A 15,252-nucleotide genomic window follows, 5' to 3' on the forward strand; every position below is an offset into this window, starting at 1 on the left:
TGTTTGCTGAAGGCTGGTGTCAGCCTTGCTTGATTTAAGTCATCCCAGATTCCCTGCAAAGGCTATAAACAGTGAAGTGATGAAATAGGCCCTAGAGCCAGAACAGGGAGGAGGCCCAGTCACGGGGGAGGGCAGAGGAGCTCATCAAGGATGGAGAGAAATGAGGAACCCGGCCGAGGAGGCAGCTGTGCTCTAAGGGTTGGAAGGAATACCTCCCCACGGTAGCCCTGGGGCAGTGGTGAATACAGCCCACAGCCCACAGCGTGGTTCTGACTGGGGTCTCTGGAGGTGAGAGGCCATGGCTACTAGGGTGAGGTTTTGGTCAGACAGAAACAGAAGGTACCAAGGAATTCCCCTGCCTTGCCCCAGCCATTCATTTTTGGGAAAGAGATCATAATCCTGGTGACTGCCCAGGTCAGGCTTCCTTGTAAACTGTTGGCAGATTGACGACGGGACAGCTACCCAAGGAGAGCTGAAAGTGCTTCTTAGGATATGCATGAAAACGAACTTCTCATGCTTCCTTGCTGTTCCCGCTTCACCCTCCAAAGCACTTGCCCGCACCCCCGCCCCCCCCACACACACACACACTAGTGCCCCGGAAAGCAAACCTACCTGGAATCTCCTATTGTGGAGAGGAAAACCAGGATTCAGGAAGCTTTGCCACTGCCCAACTCTATGACTTGAGCCAGGCATTAACAACCTCACACCACACATACACAGGTACACACACATGCACACTCATGGACAAAAATGCACGTGCACACATGTGCAAGCACAGGCACACACGCAGGCATGCATGTATACTCACACATGCATCGGACACACCCTCACACACATGTGCACACATACACAAAGTTTAGTTTCCTCACCTATCAAATCAGGAGAAAATGTTCTCACTCTGTCTCTCAGACTAGTTGTAGGGATCAAATGGGATAACAGATGTGAGAGCGCTTTCAAAGTCCTAAACCCCAGGTCTCCTTTGTCGCCCCAGATTAATTCAATCTCTGGGGGTGGTCCCTTGAAAGCTCCCCAAAGAGCTCCACAGGCAGGCATAGAACTGCTGGAAAGCCTAATACCAAATCCTTCGTTGGTTTATTTGAAATTGTGTTTGTTGAGCCTTTCTCTGTGCCGGCCACTGTGCTAGGGGTGTTGGATAAAGCAGTGAACATGACAGATAGTCCCTGCCCTTGGAACTGAAGCGCTGGGGAAGAGAGCTGCCGCATGGACAGGAGAGGAGCATTCTCCTAGGGAGAGCACAGAGCATGTGAGGTGTGGGCAACAGGGCCTTACGCTAGTCTGAGAGCTCAAGAAAGACTGCTGGGGAAGTGACGTTTAAGCCATGCGTGAAGGCCGAGCAGAGGGCATTCGTGGTCATGATGGTGGCATTTTTAATTTGGGGTCACCCTCAGTCCCCTCCCTACTGAGTCCATTCGGAGCTGCCTTTGCTTACCAACAGCACCTTGCCAACTGCATCTCAGCTCCTATGTTGATCACAATGGCCGTGGCATGGCATTTGGGCCTCAGGTGCTCACAGGTCTAGGATGCGGCTCAAGATGCCCATCAATCATGGTCAGGAGCCCCCGAGGCTCCGCAGCTCATTCGTGTACCACCCTCTTCTTGTCTACCCGCTGACCTTGTAGTTGCAGAAGCAAGGTTTCTTAGCACTTTGTGGAACCTTTGCTCATTACCTCAAGGTGGTTGTAGGTATGGTAGAAAAGATTTCTGAGTTCACATCTTGGCTTCACCACTTCTATTCTGTGGGCTGCTAAGCAACATTCTTCACTTCCCTGAACCTCAGTCTTTTTGTCTATAAATGTGATTCTCTGGACTATAAAGTTTATAAGATGTTGTGAAGATTGCCTTGAGGCAAAACCCAGCACTTTATTGCATTAAAAACAAAAAGGAGGCAGGTCGCAGTGGCTCACGCCTGTAATCCCAGCACTTTGGGAGGCCAAGGTGGGTGGATCACGGTCAGGAGATGGAGACCATCCTGGCTAACATGGTGAAACCTCGTTTCTACTAAAAATACAAAAAATTAGCCGGGTGTGGTGGCGGGCACCTGTAGTCCCAGCTACTCGGGAGGCTGAGGCAGGAGAATGGCGTGAACCCAGGTGGCAGAGCTTGCAGTGAGCCGAGATAGCACCACTGCAATCCAGCCTGGGTGACACAGTGAGACTTTGTCTCAAAAGAAAAAAAAAAAAAGGAAAAAAGGAAAACTTGAAGCTTCTACTTCTAGCATTACCAGCTTAAAATATTTTCGGGCTATAAAATGTAGACATTAAATAAACTACAGACATACTGCTAAGTGCATAGCTAAAGGCGAAAGAAAGCAGGGAATCCTTAAGGACCCAACAAAACAGCAAAGAAAGAGATAAAGAGAGAGGGAGAGGGAGGAGAGAGAAAGAGAGAAAGGAGGGAGGGAGGGAGAGAAGGAAAGGAGGGAGGAAAGTAGGGAAGGAAGGAAAGGAAGGAAGGAATGAAGGAAAGGAAAGGAGAAAGGGAAGGAAAGAGGTAAGGAAAGGAGGGAGGAAAGTAGGGAAGGAAGGATGGAAGGAAAGAGAAAGGGAAGAAAAGGTCACGTCTTACTTACAGGGAGTGGGAGGTGAAGGGTGTCTGGGGAACTAGAGGAATCTTCTGAGTGAGGGATACATCATCTAGGTTTTAGTCAGGGACCATATTGTCCCAGAGAATAAGCACCGAATCAACCTCTGACAGGAGACCTGCTCCGCCCAAGGCCCTTTGACACCCTGGTGGGTCCTAGGTGAGATTGTGTGAGGCAGGGATCTGCGCCCATCCTGTCATCTCCTCCTCCCTCTGGCCTCCTCCTGGCTATACTGGAGGCAGAGTCTTGGTGGGGACTATGCTGGGGCCAGATTCAGCCTTGTCCCTGGAGAAGAGGAATTCTGCTTTGGTGACCAAGTATTGGGGAATAGAAGGACGCTAAGCCAGAGCAAGCAGCCAGCTCTTATTTCTCCTTACTCCACCTTCATGGGTTTCAGCAAGCTGCAGAGAGAGCAGGCACTGAGGTGGCCCGTGTGTCTTTCCCAGCGTGTGGGAAATGGGGAGCTCTCCTTACCCAGAGGGCTGGGACATCCCAGCTCCTCAGCCACTTGATTCTTATGTCCGCCCCCTTTTTGCAGCTTACATCAGGCCACCTGGAGCTCAGTGAGCTGGCTCAGGGATAGAGGTGGGCATGGGATATGGGGACAGGTAAATAAAAGGGGCTGCTGGAGAGGCCTGGGATGGCTTTGGGTCTGACGGCACTGGCTTCATTATAGTGAGGTCGGCCGGCGGCGATGGAGATGCCTTGTGCGTTACAGAAGAGGACCTGGCGGGTGACGACGAGGACATGCCGACCTTCCCATGCACCCAGAAGGGTAAGGACTCTGGGGCTGCCCCTGATCTCTGCTCTGGGCTGAGAGATCCCTGTCTCCATCCCCAGGCCAGTGAGAGATTTGTCTCTTTAGGTGGTTTCAAAAGCCTGGGTGTCCTTTCCCCACTGCTTCCTGGATGGTGAAAGGGCAGAGTTCACGGCCCTGGGCGTGCAGTACCAATGAAGTCAAAGGAGTTTAATGTTTTTTTTTCTTAAAGACATGGTTTTGCTGTGTCGTCCAGGCTAGTATGAGTGGTGCAGCCACAGATCACTGCAGCCTCAAATTCCTGGGCTCGAGTGATCCTTCCACCTCAGCTTCCCAAGTAGCTGTGACTGTTGGCACGCACCACCATGCCTGGATAATTTTTTTTATTTTTTGTAGATACAAGAGTCTTGCTATGTTGCCCAGGCCGGTCTCAAACTCCTGGCCTCAAGTGATCTGCACGCCTCAGCCTCCCAAATTGCTGGGGTTACAAGTGTGAGCTACTGTGCTTGGCCTGAAATCAAAGCTTGACACAAGTGCCACCTGTCTCCTGGGGTCCTCCTGAGACCCATCAGGGACTTCTGCCATCTCGCAGAGCTACATACCCTGTCCCTGGGGCCTGTCGTCTAGCTGGCCTGGAACTGTCCCCTTCATTGTGTCCCATGCCACCTGAACTGCTGTTTGGAATGGGGTCTCTCAGTGACTTTGGTGTAGAGTAGAGCAGTTGTTCTCAACCTTGGCTCTTCATTGCAATCACCCATGGATGCATGAGACCAACCCTTGGAAATTCCTATTTGGCCTGGAGTGTGATCTGGGCATCAGGATTTTTAAACGTCCTAGTAGTCAGAATGTGTGGCTAAAGGTGAGTTCACCTTAGGAATTCACAGCTGGGCCATCACTGCATTCCCACTGGGTGTTGGCCACCTGCCTGCATATTCAGGACCATCTGGTTCACTCTTTCCTCCATGCCAACAATTCAACTGGTGGACCATGACTATTTGTTTGGTTTCCAGGAGAACTTCTGGTTCCCTGAAAAGTTTGGGGACTGGTAACCAACATTCTGGTTTGCCAGGGACTGAGGGGATTCCCAGGGTGTGGGGCTTTTCATTTTCTTTTTTCTTTTTTAAAATAGAGTTGGGATCTTGCTATGTTGCCTAGGCTGGCCTCAAACTCCTGGGCTCAAGTGATCCCCCTGCCTCAGCCTCCTCAAGTCCTGGGATTACAGGCATGAGCTACTGTATCCGGCAGACTTTCAGTTTTAAAACCCAGACAATCTTAGCAAACCAGGATGATTGGCACCATGCTGAGGAGCTCCTGTGACGGGAGACTTTCAGTGCTAAAACCCAGAAGGTCCTGGGCAAGCCCAGACAAGTTGGTCACTCAGTGGGGCCTCAGGCTGGCTGCTCATCCTGTGGGTCCTCAGTAGGACCAATGGAGAGGGAAGAGGTGTTTCCCCTCCCCATGGGCCATGGCGAATGAAGACGCCATGGAGAGAGGATGATGGTAGTGCTGGGGGCTGTTCTTTGAAGTCCTGACTCGGTCTCCTGCATTCCAGAAAGCACCAGAACCTAGAGAAAGGAGGTAGGACAGGTAGAGAATGAGGGTCGAGAACAGCTCCCCTTCTGAGCCTGGTTTGAATGTGATGAGACAGGCCAGAGCAGGAACATGGAACTGACCCTTCAGCTCCAACCTGGGCCCCTGGCCTAAGCCATTGTCCTCCTTGTGTCCCCCACAGGCCGGCCAGGGCCCCGCTGCAGCCGCTGCCAGAAGAACCTATCTTTGCACACATCAGTGCGGATTCTTTACCTCTTCCTGGCCCTGCTCCTGGTGGCCGTGGCTGTGTTGGCCTCTCTGGGTGAGTCCAGGGCTTTCCCACCCCGGGCTGCAGGGGGGTGTCTGATCAGGGATCCAGCACCAAAAGTTCCCCTGCAAAGACAAACACTTGACATCTGTATCCCAGGGCCCAGAGCCAGCATCTTCCTGGCTAGGGGATCTCTATGCCTAATGCAAACTGCAGACACTGGCAACTGACAAGATCTGTGGCCTTGAGGAAGGCACCTGCCTCTGGGGACCCCTTCTTTCCCATTGGTGTAATGAGATGATACGACCAGGTCAGTGCTTCTCAGTTTCAGCTCCATGTTACAGCCACCTTGGAGCTTTAAAGAATGTCGATGTCTAGGCCCCACCCCGATCGTGGAATTAATTCGGTATCTTTCAACTCTCCTGATGATTCTGTTGTTCACCCAGGGTTGAGATCACTGGATTGAGTGACTTCTAAGCCCCCTTTTATGGTCTGTGTGAGTGTTTCTAAAAGTGAGGCTGGATGCCTACCTGCAGCAATTTCACCTCCAGTATTTGTTAAAATGCAAATTCCTGGGTCTCCCTCAGCCAGACCTGCTGAGACCAAGGAATCTGGGGGGTCCTGCAGGTGAGACCCAGGGATCTGAGGTTTGGTTCTTCTCATACACATTAGGGTTTCTAGTAGCTGACCTAGGTCACAGCACACAGCCAGAGGCAAGTCACTTCTGCCTTCCAGATGCTGACAGATTGTGGTAAACTTGTTACAACAAATTTGATGTTTGTAATCCCATTCCACTAAGAGTGCTAAGAGTGCAATCCCATTCCACTCTTAGCTTCAAACTTTGAAAATCCGGGCTCTGGTAGGTTTGTTTATTCCAATCTACTGGATTTTAGAAACAAGGCCAGGAGTAGGGAGAGGAAGTCGAGGCTCTGAGGGGGGCCCCCTGCTCTCATGCAGACCCTGAGCCTGAGCACATCCCTAAGGAGAGGCCCCTCGTCCTGGCCCTGGCTGGAGATATTCGGTAACCAGCCTTCTTAGCTTGAAGGCAAGAGGCCAGCATACTAATGATTTGAATAGACACAAGTCATCTTCCAGTAATCCGAAGGCATTAATTAATCCAACAAAAGCCGAGCGCCTGCTCTGTGCCAGGCACTGGGAACACTGAGTTGTGTCAATCACATTTCACCATCAAGGGGCATGGTTCTTCCCTCTTGTCAGGGGATACTGGAATCCCTTGGAAAGCATTTAAAAATACTAGTGCCAGAGTACCCCCCTCCACTCACTCCGGATGAATTAAATCATCATCTCTGGGTAGGACCCAGGCCTTAGTCATTTATAAATCTCCTCACGGGATTCCAGTCTGCAGCTAGATTTAAGGACCAAGGATTTCAGAACTTCCCAAGCCCATCACCATCTGTGTCTGCTAAATCAATTCACAAGGTTTGGCTTTTCAGAAAGTGGCAAAAATCCCAGGCCAGAGGAGGAAAGGAGCCACGGTCTGCCTATCAGAGGCCACAAACTTGCTGTCAGAGAACTTGTCAAGATTTCTGGTCACCCCTTTTAGGGCCTCCGCTCACAGCACTCAAGGCACCTGGGGCCATTATCAAAGCTCCAAGAGCCACAGGATCAGGCCCAGAGAAGAGCACAGGCACGGAAGAGTTTCAGAGAGGATGACAGAATGTGAGACGCTGTCATGTGCATAACATCCATGAGTCAGCCTGGCAGGCTGGAGCGGGAGGCTGGCCCCATTCCTCACGGGAGGGTACAGACCTGGGAAGGGGACAGGATTTGCACCAAGATCCAGAGTGAATGGACAGAGGATCAGAACAACCTGGGTGAGGAGTGTGTGTTTGTGAACCACGGGAGACCTTTGGGTTTCCTTTTTTGTTTTTGCCTCCAGCTTGGGTATCCCAAGTCCCTAGAACAGTGTTGGCACCATCTTGGCCTAAATGGCAGGTGCCCAATAATATTTGTTGAAAGAATGATTATAGATTTGTAAAGCGTGTGTGTGTGTGTGTGTGTGTGTGTGTGTATGGTGTATGTGTGAGTCTGTGGATAGACTGGTCAATGCTTTACAACCAGAACTGTGACCGAAGTCCAGAGGGTTGGGAAAATCAGTCAGCAGACATTACAAACCAACTCTATTCATTTTAATCAAGTTTTTTTTTTCTAAATCAAGAGCATACTGGGGACCAAGAACTATATTCTATACTGGGCAGTATACTGCTTAGTAAAACACAGACCCTGCCTTCATGGAGCTTATAATCTAGAGCTGATTATGGCCATTTTTTTCTGTAAAAGGCTACATAGTAAATATTTTAGGCTTTTCAGGTTACATACAATCTTTGTCACAACCACACTCATCACAGAGCAAAAGCAGCCACAAGCAGTCTGTAAATGAATGGGGGTGGCAACTCCTGTAAATCAGGCATTAGGCTGGATTTCACCTGCAGGCCATAATTTGCAACACCCCTGGTCTAGAGCAGTGATCCCTAAACTTTTTTGACCGTGCATCCCATCAGTAAAAAATTCATTTAAAATGCATTCAAAAATTTACATGGATTGATGAATGGGTGAAAGAGATGGATGAATATAAAATAAATACAGAAAAATGCTACTTGTAGAATCTAGGCAATAGGCATATAGGTCTTCACTGTACAAGTCCTTCTATTCTTTTGTTTGAAAAATTTTTAAATTAAATGTTAGAAAAGAAAAAATTGTTAGCGTCACACCCCCAAAATATACCTATTTATTTATAAGTGATACATATGTACTATTTGCCATATTGTCTACATAAAACATAATTTTATAAGGACAAAGAAAAATCATGTCTAAAAAGTGAGGAAAAATGGCTTAAAAAGCAAATATATAATTATTAAGCCTGAGATGCACAATGAGAAGAAATAAGCAAGGCCAGGTGCAGTGGCTCATGTCTGTAACCCCAACACCTTGGGAGGCCAAGGTGGAAGGATCACTTGAGCTCAGGAGTTTGAGGCCAGCCTGGGAAACATAGTGAGACCCCAACTCATTTCAATTAAAAAAAAAATTGAAAATTAACTGGGCATGGTGGCACATGCCAGTAGTCCTGGCGGCACATGCCAGTAGTCCTGGCTACTTACGAGGCTGAAGTGGGATGATCACTGGAGCCCAGAAGATTGAGGCTGCAGTGAGCCATGATCACACCACTGCACTCCAGCCTGGGTGACAGAGCAAGACTGTCTCACAAAAAAAAAAAAAGAAAAAAGAAATGAACAGGTGAATGAATTATATGGAGTGGAGTGAGCCTTGGCTGTTGGCTTGGAAGTAGAATTAATGAAGCATAGGAATAGGAATCAAAGTCACTCAGTCTCTTTGTGTCTTTGTTCATCTATGCATGAAATCTTAATTGTAGGGAGGCTCAAATGGAATCATAACTATTGTAAACTGTACAGTGCTTGTCTCATGTAACAGCATGTGCTTATTCCCAAACTCTCTCAACATGTTGCTGTTACTAATTAAGTAAATCTACTGACAGCTCTGAGATGTACAATATTAACTGGAGCCTGGAGATTCCAAATAATTTGAAAGCATAGAATTTTGGTGCTGATGAGAGCCTTAGAGTCATCGAGCTCCACATTTTCATTTTACATATGATTGAATTGAGCTCAAGAAAGTAACTGACTTGCCCAAAGTCACCCAACAAATGTGATGTAAACTAGGACTAGAAGCTGTGTAACTCAGTGCTCTTGGTGGTGCTAATTCTTTCCCCTTGTACTTGACCTTAAGAGGATCTGTGGGAAGCATCTTGCTGAACCTCAGAACAACCCATGCCCTCCCTCACTACCAGGCCCATTCAGGCACCCGCTGGAAAAAGCCAGGCGTCCTGCTGCTGCCAAGACGTGCTCTAACCACTGGCCAACATGGCCCCCTTAGTAGAGTGCAAGGCTGCCCGTGGGGTATAAAGTGGTGTAATCTTTTCTGGGCAGCAGTTTGGCAGCTTGTATCAAGGACTTCAAAAATGTTAATACCCTAGGTCCCATAATTCTATTTTAAGCAATTTATCCCAAGAGAATTATCATATACACATAACCATCATATATAAGGATTATTTCTAGAATTAAGCATTACTTATATTTATATATCAAGTTTTATTTATGAGCTCAGAAGAAGAGGTACTTTAAGTGTCCTCAACAATAGGAGATTCTTACATAATTGCTGTATTATTTATATAGAGTGCCATGCAGATACCAAAAGTAGTGATTTTAAAGTGATTTAACCCTGGATGGAAAAATGTCCATGACATGATACTGATAAAGCAACATCAAAGAAAACAGATGAGATGTTCAGAACATCCCAGTTTTGCTTTTGTTGCCTGAGAAAGTACAGTAGTCCCCGCTTATCCGCAGTTTCAGTTACCCTAGGTCAATCGGCAACATCATGGCTTGATGATCCCCCTTCTGACATATGGTCAAGGTCAGTAGTAGCCCAATACTAAGTCACGATGCCTATGTCATTCACCTCACTGCATCTCATCACGTAGGCATGGTGTCATCTCATGTCAGCACAAGAAGAAGGATGAGTATGGTACAATAAGATATTCTCAGAGACAAAGAGACCATATTTACATAACTTTTATTATAGCATGCTGTTCTAATAGTTCTATTTTATTATTAGCTGTTGTTAGTCTCTTACTAGGCCTAATTTATAAATTAAACTTTATCTTAAGTACGTATGTATAGGAAAACACATAGCATATTTAGGGTTCCATACACTGAGGTTTCAGGCATCCACTGGGGGTCTTGGAATGTATCCCCTGCAGGTAAGGGGGGAACACTGTATATATCTATGTAGCTGAAGAATGGTTATCAATGTAGACAAGACTAGAAGAAATCCATGAAGACACTGACGGCAGCAACTTTGGGTGGTAGGAATAAGAATAATTAAAAAAAATTTTTTTTTCTGAATTTTCCCTGTTCCATTCTGTGATCAGGTCCTGTTTCTAAAATGTGGGGCGTGGGGTGAGTTATTCTGTTTCTAAAGGGCCTTGTGGCAAACTCTGGCCATAAGAAGTATCTTCCCTAACCACCATGAAGAAGCCTGAGAGAAGAAGGGTGAAAGGTTTTGGTTGCAGAGGAGCTGATAAAGATGCCTTCTCAAGGAATGACTGCTGTTCTCTGAGCTTAGAGCCTGCCCCAGCTTCTCATCTGTTTTCCCTACAGTTTTCAGAAAAGTGGACTCTCTCTCCGAAGACATCTCCTTGACCCAGTCTATTTATGACAAGAAGCTTGTGTTAATGCAGAAAAATCTCCAGGGCCTGGGTAAGTAGATGGGCTGATGACTGTGATGCAGTGATCTTCAGGGTGGGGCAGGGGTGCCCTCCCCACGCTACAGTGCCCCAGCACCAAGCAACCTTCACCAGCCTTCTAGGCACAGAGGATATCCCCAGCTCCCTGCTCCCTCCCCAGCCGGATCTCCATCCATTAGAGGAGGGCTGCTACCCTGGGATACTCCCAGGACTGGAGCAGGGGATTCTGGGTGGAGCACAGATCTAGCCAGAGTCTACAGGCAGAGAAGGAAGCCCAAGATAGTCCATTCCCAAAATAGCCTCATGCATCTGAAATGATGAGAGTTTCAAGACCTTGCAAAACCTCCTGCCAAGTCAACCCTTTCCTCATCATTGCCTTAAGCTGTGCCACGATTCTTTTCTTTTTTCTTTTTTTTAAATATGTGCCATCTATTTATCTATTTCCATAATTTTAACTTTTGTTATTATAGATTAAGGGACACATGTGCAGGTTTGTTACTTGGTTATATTGCGTGACACTGAGGTTTGGGGGGGTAGGAATGATCCTGTCACCCAGGTAGTGAGCCCAGGTACCCAACAGGTGGTTTTTCAGCCCATAACCCCCTCCCTCCTCTCCCATCTAGTATGCACTGAAGTCTATTGTTGCCATCTTTATGTCTACATGTATTCAACCTTTTTTTTTTTTTTTTTTTGAGACGGAGTCTCACTCTGTCACCCAGGCTGGAGTGCAGTGGTGTGATCTCAGCTCACTGCAAGCTCCACCTCCCGGGTTCGTGCCATTCTCCTGCCTCAGCCTCCCAAGTATCTGGGACTATAGGCGGCTGCCAGCATGCCCGGCTAATTTTTTGTATTTTTAGTAGAGATGGGGTTTCACTGTGTTAGCCAGGATGGTCTCGATCTCCTGACCTCGTGATCCGCCTGCCTCTGCCTCCCAAAGTGCTGGGATTACAGGCGTAAGCCACTGCACCCAGCATCTACATGTATTCAGTCTTGCTCCCACTTATAAGTGAGAGCATGTGGTCTTTGGTTTTCTGTTCTTCTGTTAATTTGCTTAGGTCATGCCACAATTCTTGATGTTCTTTATCCCCTGCTTTAACCTGGAACAATCTAAGAGAGAATGAGACAGAAGGAGCAATGATAGAAGAGTTTAGAGGGGTCTTATCTGACGCAAATAGAAGGTTCTGGTCTGGCACCAATATACGTGGCTATTTGCCAAGCCACTTCTCTGCACCTCATTCCTCTTGATTGTATTGAATATATTATTTTGAGAGGATTGAATAAGATAACAGATACAAAAATATTGGGAGAAATTTTTAAATAAAGTTTAAATGGGAAGTTCCTGGCCACCTAAGAAAAATTATGAAGATACATTCTTGAGAATTTGGTGGTGAGAAGGAGGAAACATCCTAAATGCTACATTTCAGATCAGAGTCAAGAAAGTCGGTAAAAATGAGATTCCATAGAGGTGGCAAGGCTTTTTCAAGAAGGAATTCATAACAGGACTTCTGGAAGGAAGTTGGTTTGGGAAGCTACTTACCAATTTCTTATGCTCTGAAATATTTAATTTAAAGAGGAAGCGTCGTACCCTGGCCCTTCAGCAACTCAAACTGTTGTCTCTTTCCCCTAAAGATCCAAAAGCCCTGAACAACTGCTCTTTCTGCCATGAAGCTGGGCAGCTGGGGCCAGAGATCCGAAAACTGCAGGAGGAGCTGGAGGGAATTCAGAAGCTGCTTCTGGCCCAGGAGGTGCAGCTGGACCAGACCTTGCAGGCCCAGGAGGTGCTCTCCACCACCAGCAGGCAAATCTCCCAGGAGATGGGCAGTTGCTCCTTCTCCATCCACCAGGTTAACCAGTCTCTGGGGCTCTTCCTGGCCCAGGTGAGAGGCTGGCAGGCCACCACAGCTGGCCTGGACCTCTCTCTGAAGGACCTCACCCAGGAGTGCTACGATGTCAAGGCTGCAGTGCACCAGATCAACTTCACCGTGGGGCAGACTTCCGAGTGGATCCACGGGATCCAGCGGAAGACAGACGAGGAGACCCTGACCCTCCAGAAGATTGTCACCGACTGGCAGAACTACACACGGCTCTTCAGCGGCCTGCGCACCACCTCCACCAAGACTGGAGAGGCGGTCAAGAACATCCAGGCCACCCTGGGGGCCTCCTCACAGCGCATCAGCCAGAACTCAGAGAGCATGCACGACCTGGTACTCCAGGTCATGGGCTTGCAGCTGCAGCTGGATAACATCTCGTCCTTCCTGGACGACCACGAAGAGAACATGCATGATCTTCAGTACCACACCCACTATGCCCAGAACCGCACCGTGGAGAGGTTTGAGTCTCTGGAAGGACGCATGGCTTCTCACGAGATTGAAATTGGCACCATCTTCACCAACATCAATGCCACTGACAACCACGTGCACAGCATGCTCAAGTACCTGGATGACGTGCGGCTCTCCTGCACGCTGGGCTTTCACACCCATGCCGAGGAGCTCTACTACCTGAACAAGTCTGTCTCCATCATGCTGGGCACCACAGACCTGCTCCGGGAGCGCTTCAGCCTGCTCAGTGCCCGGCTGGACCTCAACGTCCGGAACCTCTCCATGATCATGGAGGAGATGAAGGCGGTGGACACGCAGCATGGAGAAATCCTTCGCAATGTCACCATCCTACGAGGTAAGAACTGGGTCCAGGTAGGGCTGCTACAAAGCTTCCATTGAGGCTTGGTGATCTTGCTGGACACAGAAGTGCCTGGTTTTAGGCAAAGTACTAGTGGGCTAACACAATCCTATAGCAAATGCCTGCAGCAATCGGCAGCTTTAAGAAATGTCCTTGCATTAGCCAGGCATGGTGGTGTGTACCTATACTCCTAGCTGCTTGGGAAGCTGAGGCAGAAGGATCACTTGAGCCCAGGAGTTCGAGGCTACAGTGAGCTATGATTGCACCACTGCACTGCAGCCTGGGAGACAGAGTAAGTCCTTATCTCAAAAAAAAAAAAAAAAAAGAGAGAGAGAGAGAAAAGAAAAAAGGAAAAGAACATCCTTACAAACCTCTTTTGTAAAGGTATTATGGCTTCTAACTTTGCCTATTATACAAATCTGGACTTTTGTATTTAGATTTATTTAACCAAGTCCTAATAGAGAAATAAGCAGATCTTGCCTTTTGAAAACTGTCTCCTCTTTTTTTCTCCCTTCCCACCCCCTCATTAATGCTCCCAACCACCCAACCCTCTGCCCCTGGAGGCTGTCACTCTGAAAAACTCTTCTCCTCTCATCCCCCTCATGTCTTCCTTATTTATCAGGGTTCTCCAGAGAAACAGAATCAATAGTGTATGAGAGAGAGAGAGAGACAGAGAGATCCACAGAAACAGAATCAATAGTGTATGACAGAGAGAGATCCACAGAAATAGAATCAATAGTGTATATATATATGGAGAGATAGACCCAGAGAAACAGAATCAATAGTGTATAGAGATGATAGATAGATAGGTAGATAGATCCAGAGAAACAGAATCAATAGTGTATAGATAGATGGATAGATAGATGGATGATTGATTGATTGATTGATTGATCCAGAGAAACAGAATCAATAGTGTATTGAGATAGATGATAGGGATGATAGAAATGGATAGATAGATAGATAGGATAGAGATAAAGAGATAGAGACGAGATAGATAGATAGATAGATGATAGATAGATAGATGATAGATAGATCCAGAGAAGCAATCAATAGCATATAGAGATAGATGATAGATAGATAGATAGATAGATAGATAGATAGATAGATGATAGATAGATAGATAGATAGATAGATAGATCTAGAGAAACAGAATCAATAGTGTAGAGTGAGAGATGATAGATAGATAGATAGATAGATAGATAGATAGATAGATAGATCCAGAGAAACAGAATCAATAATGGAGAGAGAGAGAGGTGATAGAAACAGAGATGATAGGGATGAGATAGATAGAAGATAGATATAGATAGAAGATAGATAGATAGATAGATAGATAGATAGATAGATAGATAATGATAGAGATAGATGGATAGATGGATATTATAAGGAATTGGCTCCTGTAATTAGAAAGGCTGGCAAGTCCAAAATCCGCAGAGCTGATATCCCAGTGTGAAGACCATCAGGCAGGAAGAATTCCCTCTTACTTGGGGGAGGCTCAGTTCTTTGTTCCATTCAGGCCTTCAACTGATTAGATGAGCCTGCTCACACCAGGGAGGGCAATCTGCTTGACCCAGGCTACCTATTTAAATGTTAATCTTATCCTAAAGCACCCTCACAGAAGGCCCCAGAATTATATTTGACCAAATATCTGATCTAGTCAAGGTGACACATAAAATTAACCATCACAAGCCCACCCCTTGTCTACTTGGCACCTGTACACATCTCCTTAAACCATACTTAATCTCCAAATAAAGACAACAGTAAGGTCATAATTCCACCTAATGTGATGCAACTCTCCTGTGTACAACCAAACACACACACACACTTTCCCCTGAAGAGGAGTTAAAGTCCTTGAGTGAATTTTATTCTTTTGCTTATACCCTGTAACTTAAATACTATGATGTAAAGTTAACAATATTTATGCTACAGAGTAGATACATGTTATGTTACACAATAAGGGAATAAGAGAAGACAGAAAACAAAATTGTTGGCTATACACACACACAGATATATTCATTAAAAAAATAAGGAGGATTGATTACATTCAGAATGTCTGAATGGAGAAATACAGTAAAATATAAGGAGGACATACCATAACCATGACAGTCCTTGTTGCTGTCATTGGTCACGTGGTTGTA

At 46.7% G+C, this 15,252-nt stretch overlaps 1 protein-coding gene across 4 annotated transcripts in view; it reads left to right on the forward strand.

Moving 5' to 3' along the window:
• Positions 1 to 15,252, forward strand: part of SCARA3 (scavenger receptor class A member 3) — a 78,191-nt gene that overhangs the window by 12,531 nt on the left and 50,408 nt on the right. For all 4 annotated transcript variants that reach the window (XR_001720108.3, XM_016959268.3, XM_003311686.6 and 1 more), the window contains exons 2-5: positions 3,279 to 3,377; positions 5,092 to 5,211; positions 10,356 to 10,454; positions 12,071 to 13,114. Coding sequence is in view for 3 of the 4 variants with exons in the window: in XM_016959268.3 (XP_016814757.3) it covers positions 3,279 to 3,377; positions 5,092 to 5,211; positions 10,356 to 10,454; positions 12,071 to 13,114 (1,362 nt within the window). In the remaining variant the exon portion in view is untranslated. The remainder of the gene's footprint in view (positions 1 to 3,278; positions 3,378 to 5,091; positions 5,212 to 10,355; positions 10,455 to 12,070; positions 13,115 to 15,252) is intronic.

This window comes from Pan troglodytes, chromosome 7 (genome assembly GCF_028858775.2).
Source record: "Pan troglodytes isolate AG18354 chromosome 7, NHGRI_mPanTro3-v2.0_pri, whole genome shotgun sequence".
Lineage (NCBI taxonomy): Eukaryota > Metazoa > Chordata > Mammalia > Primates > Hominidae > Pan > Pan troglodytes.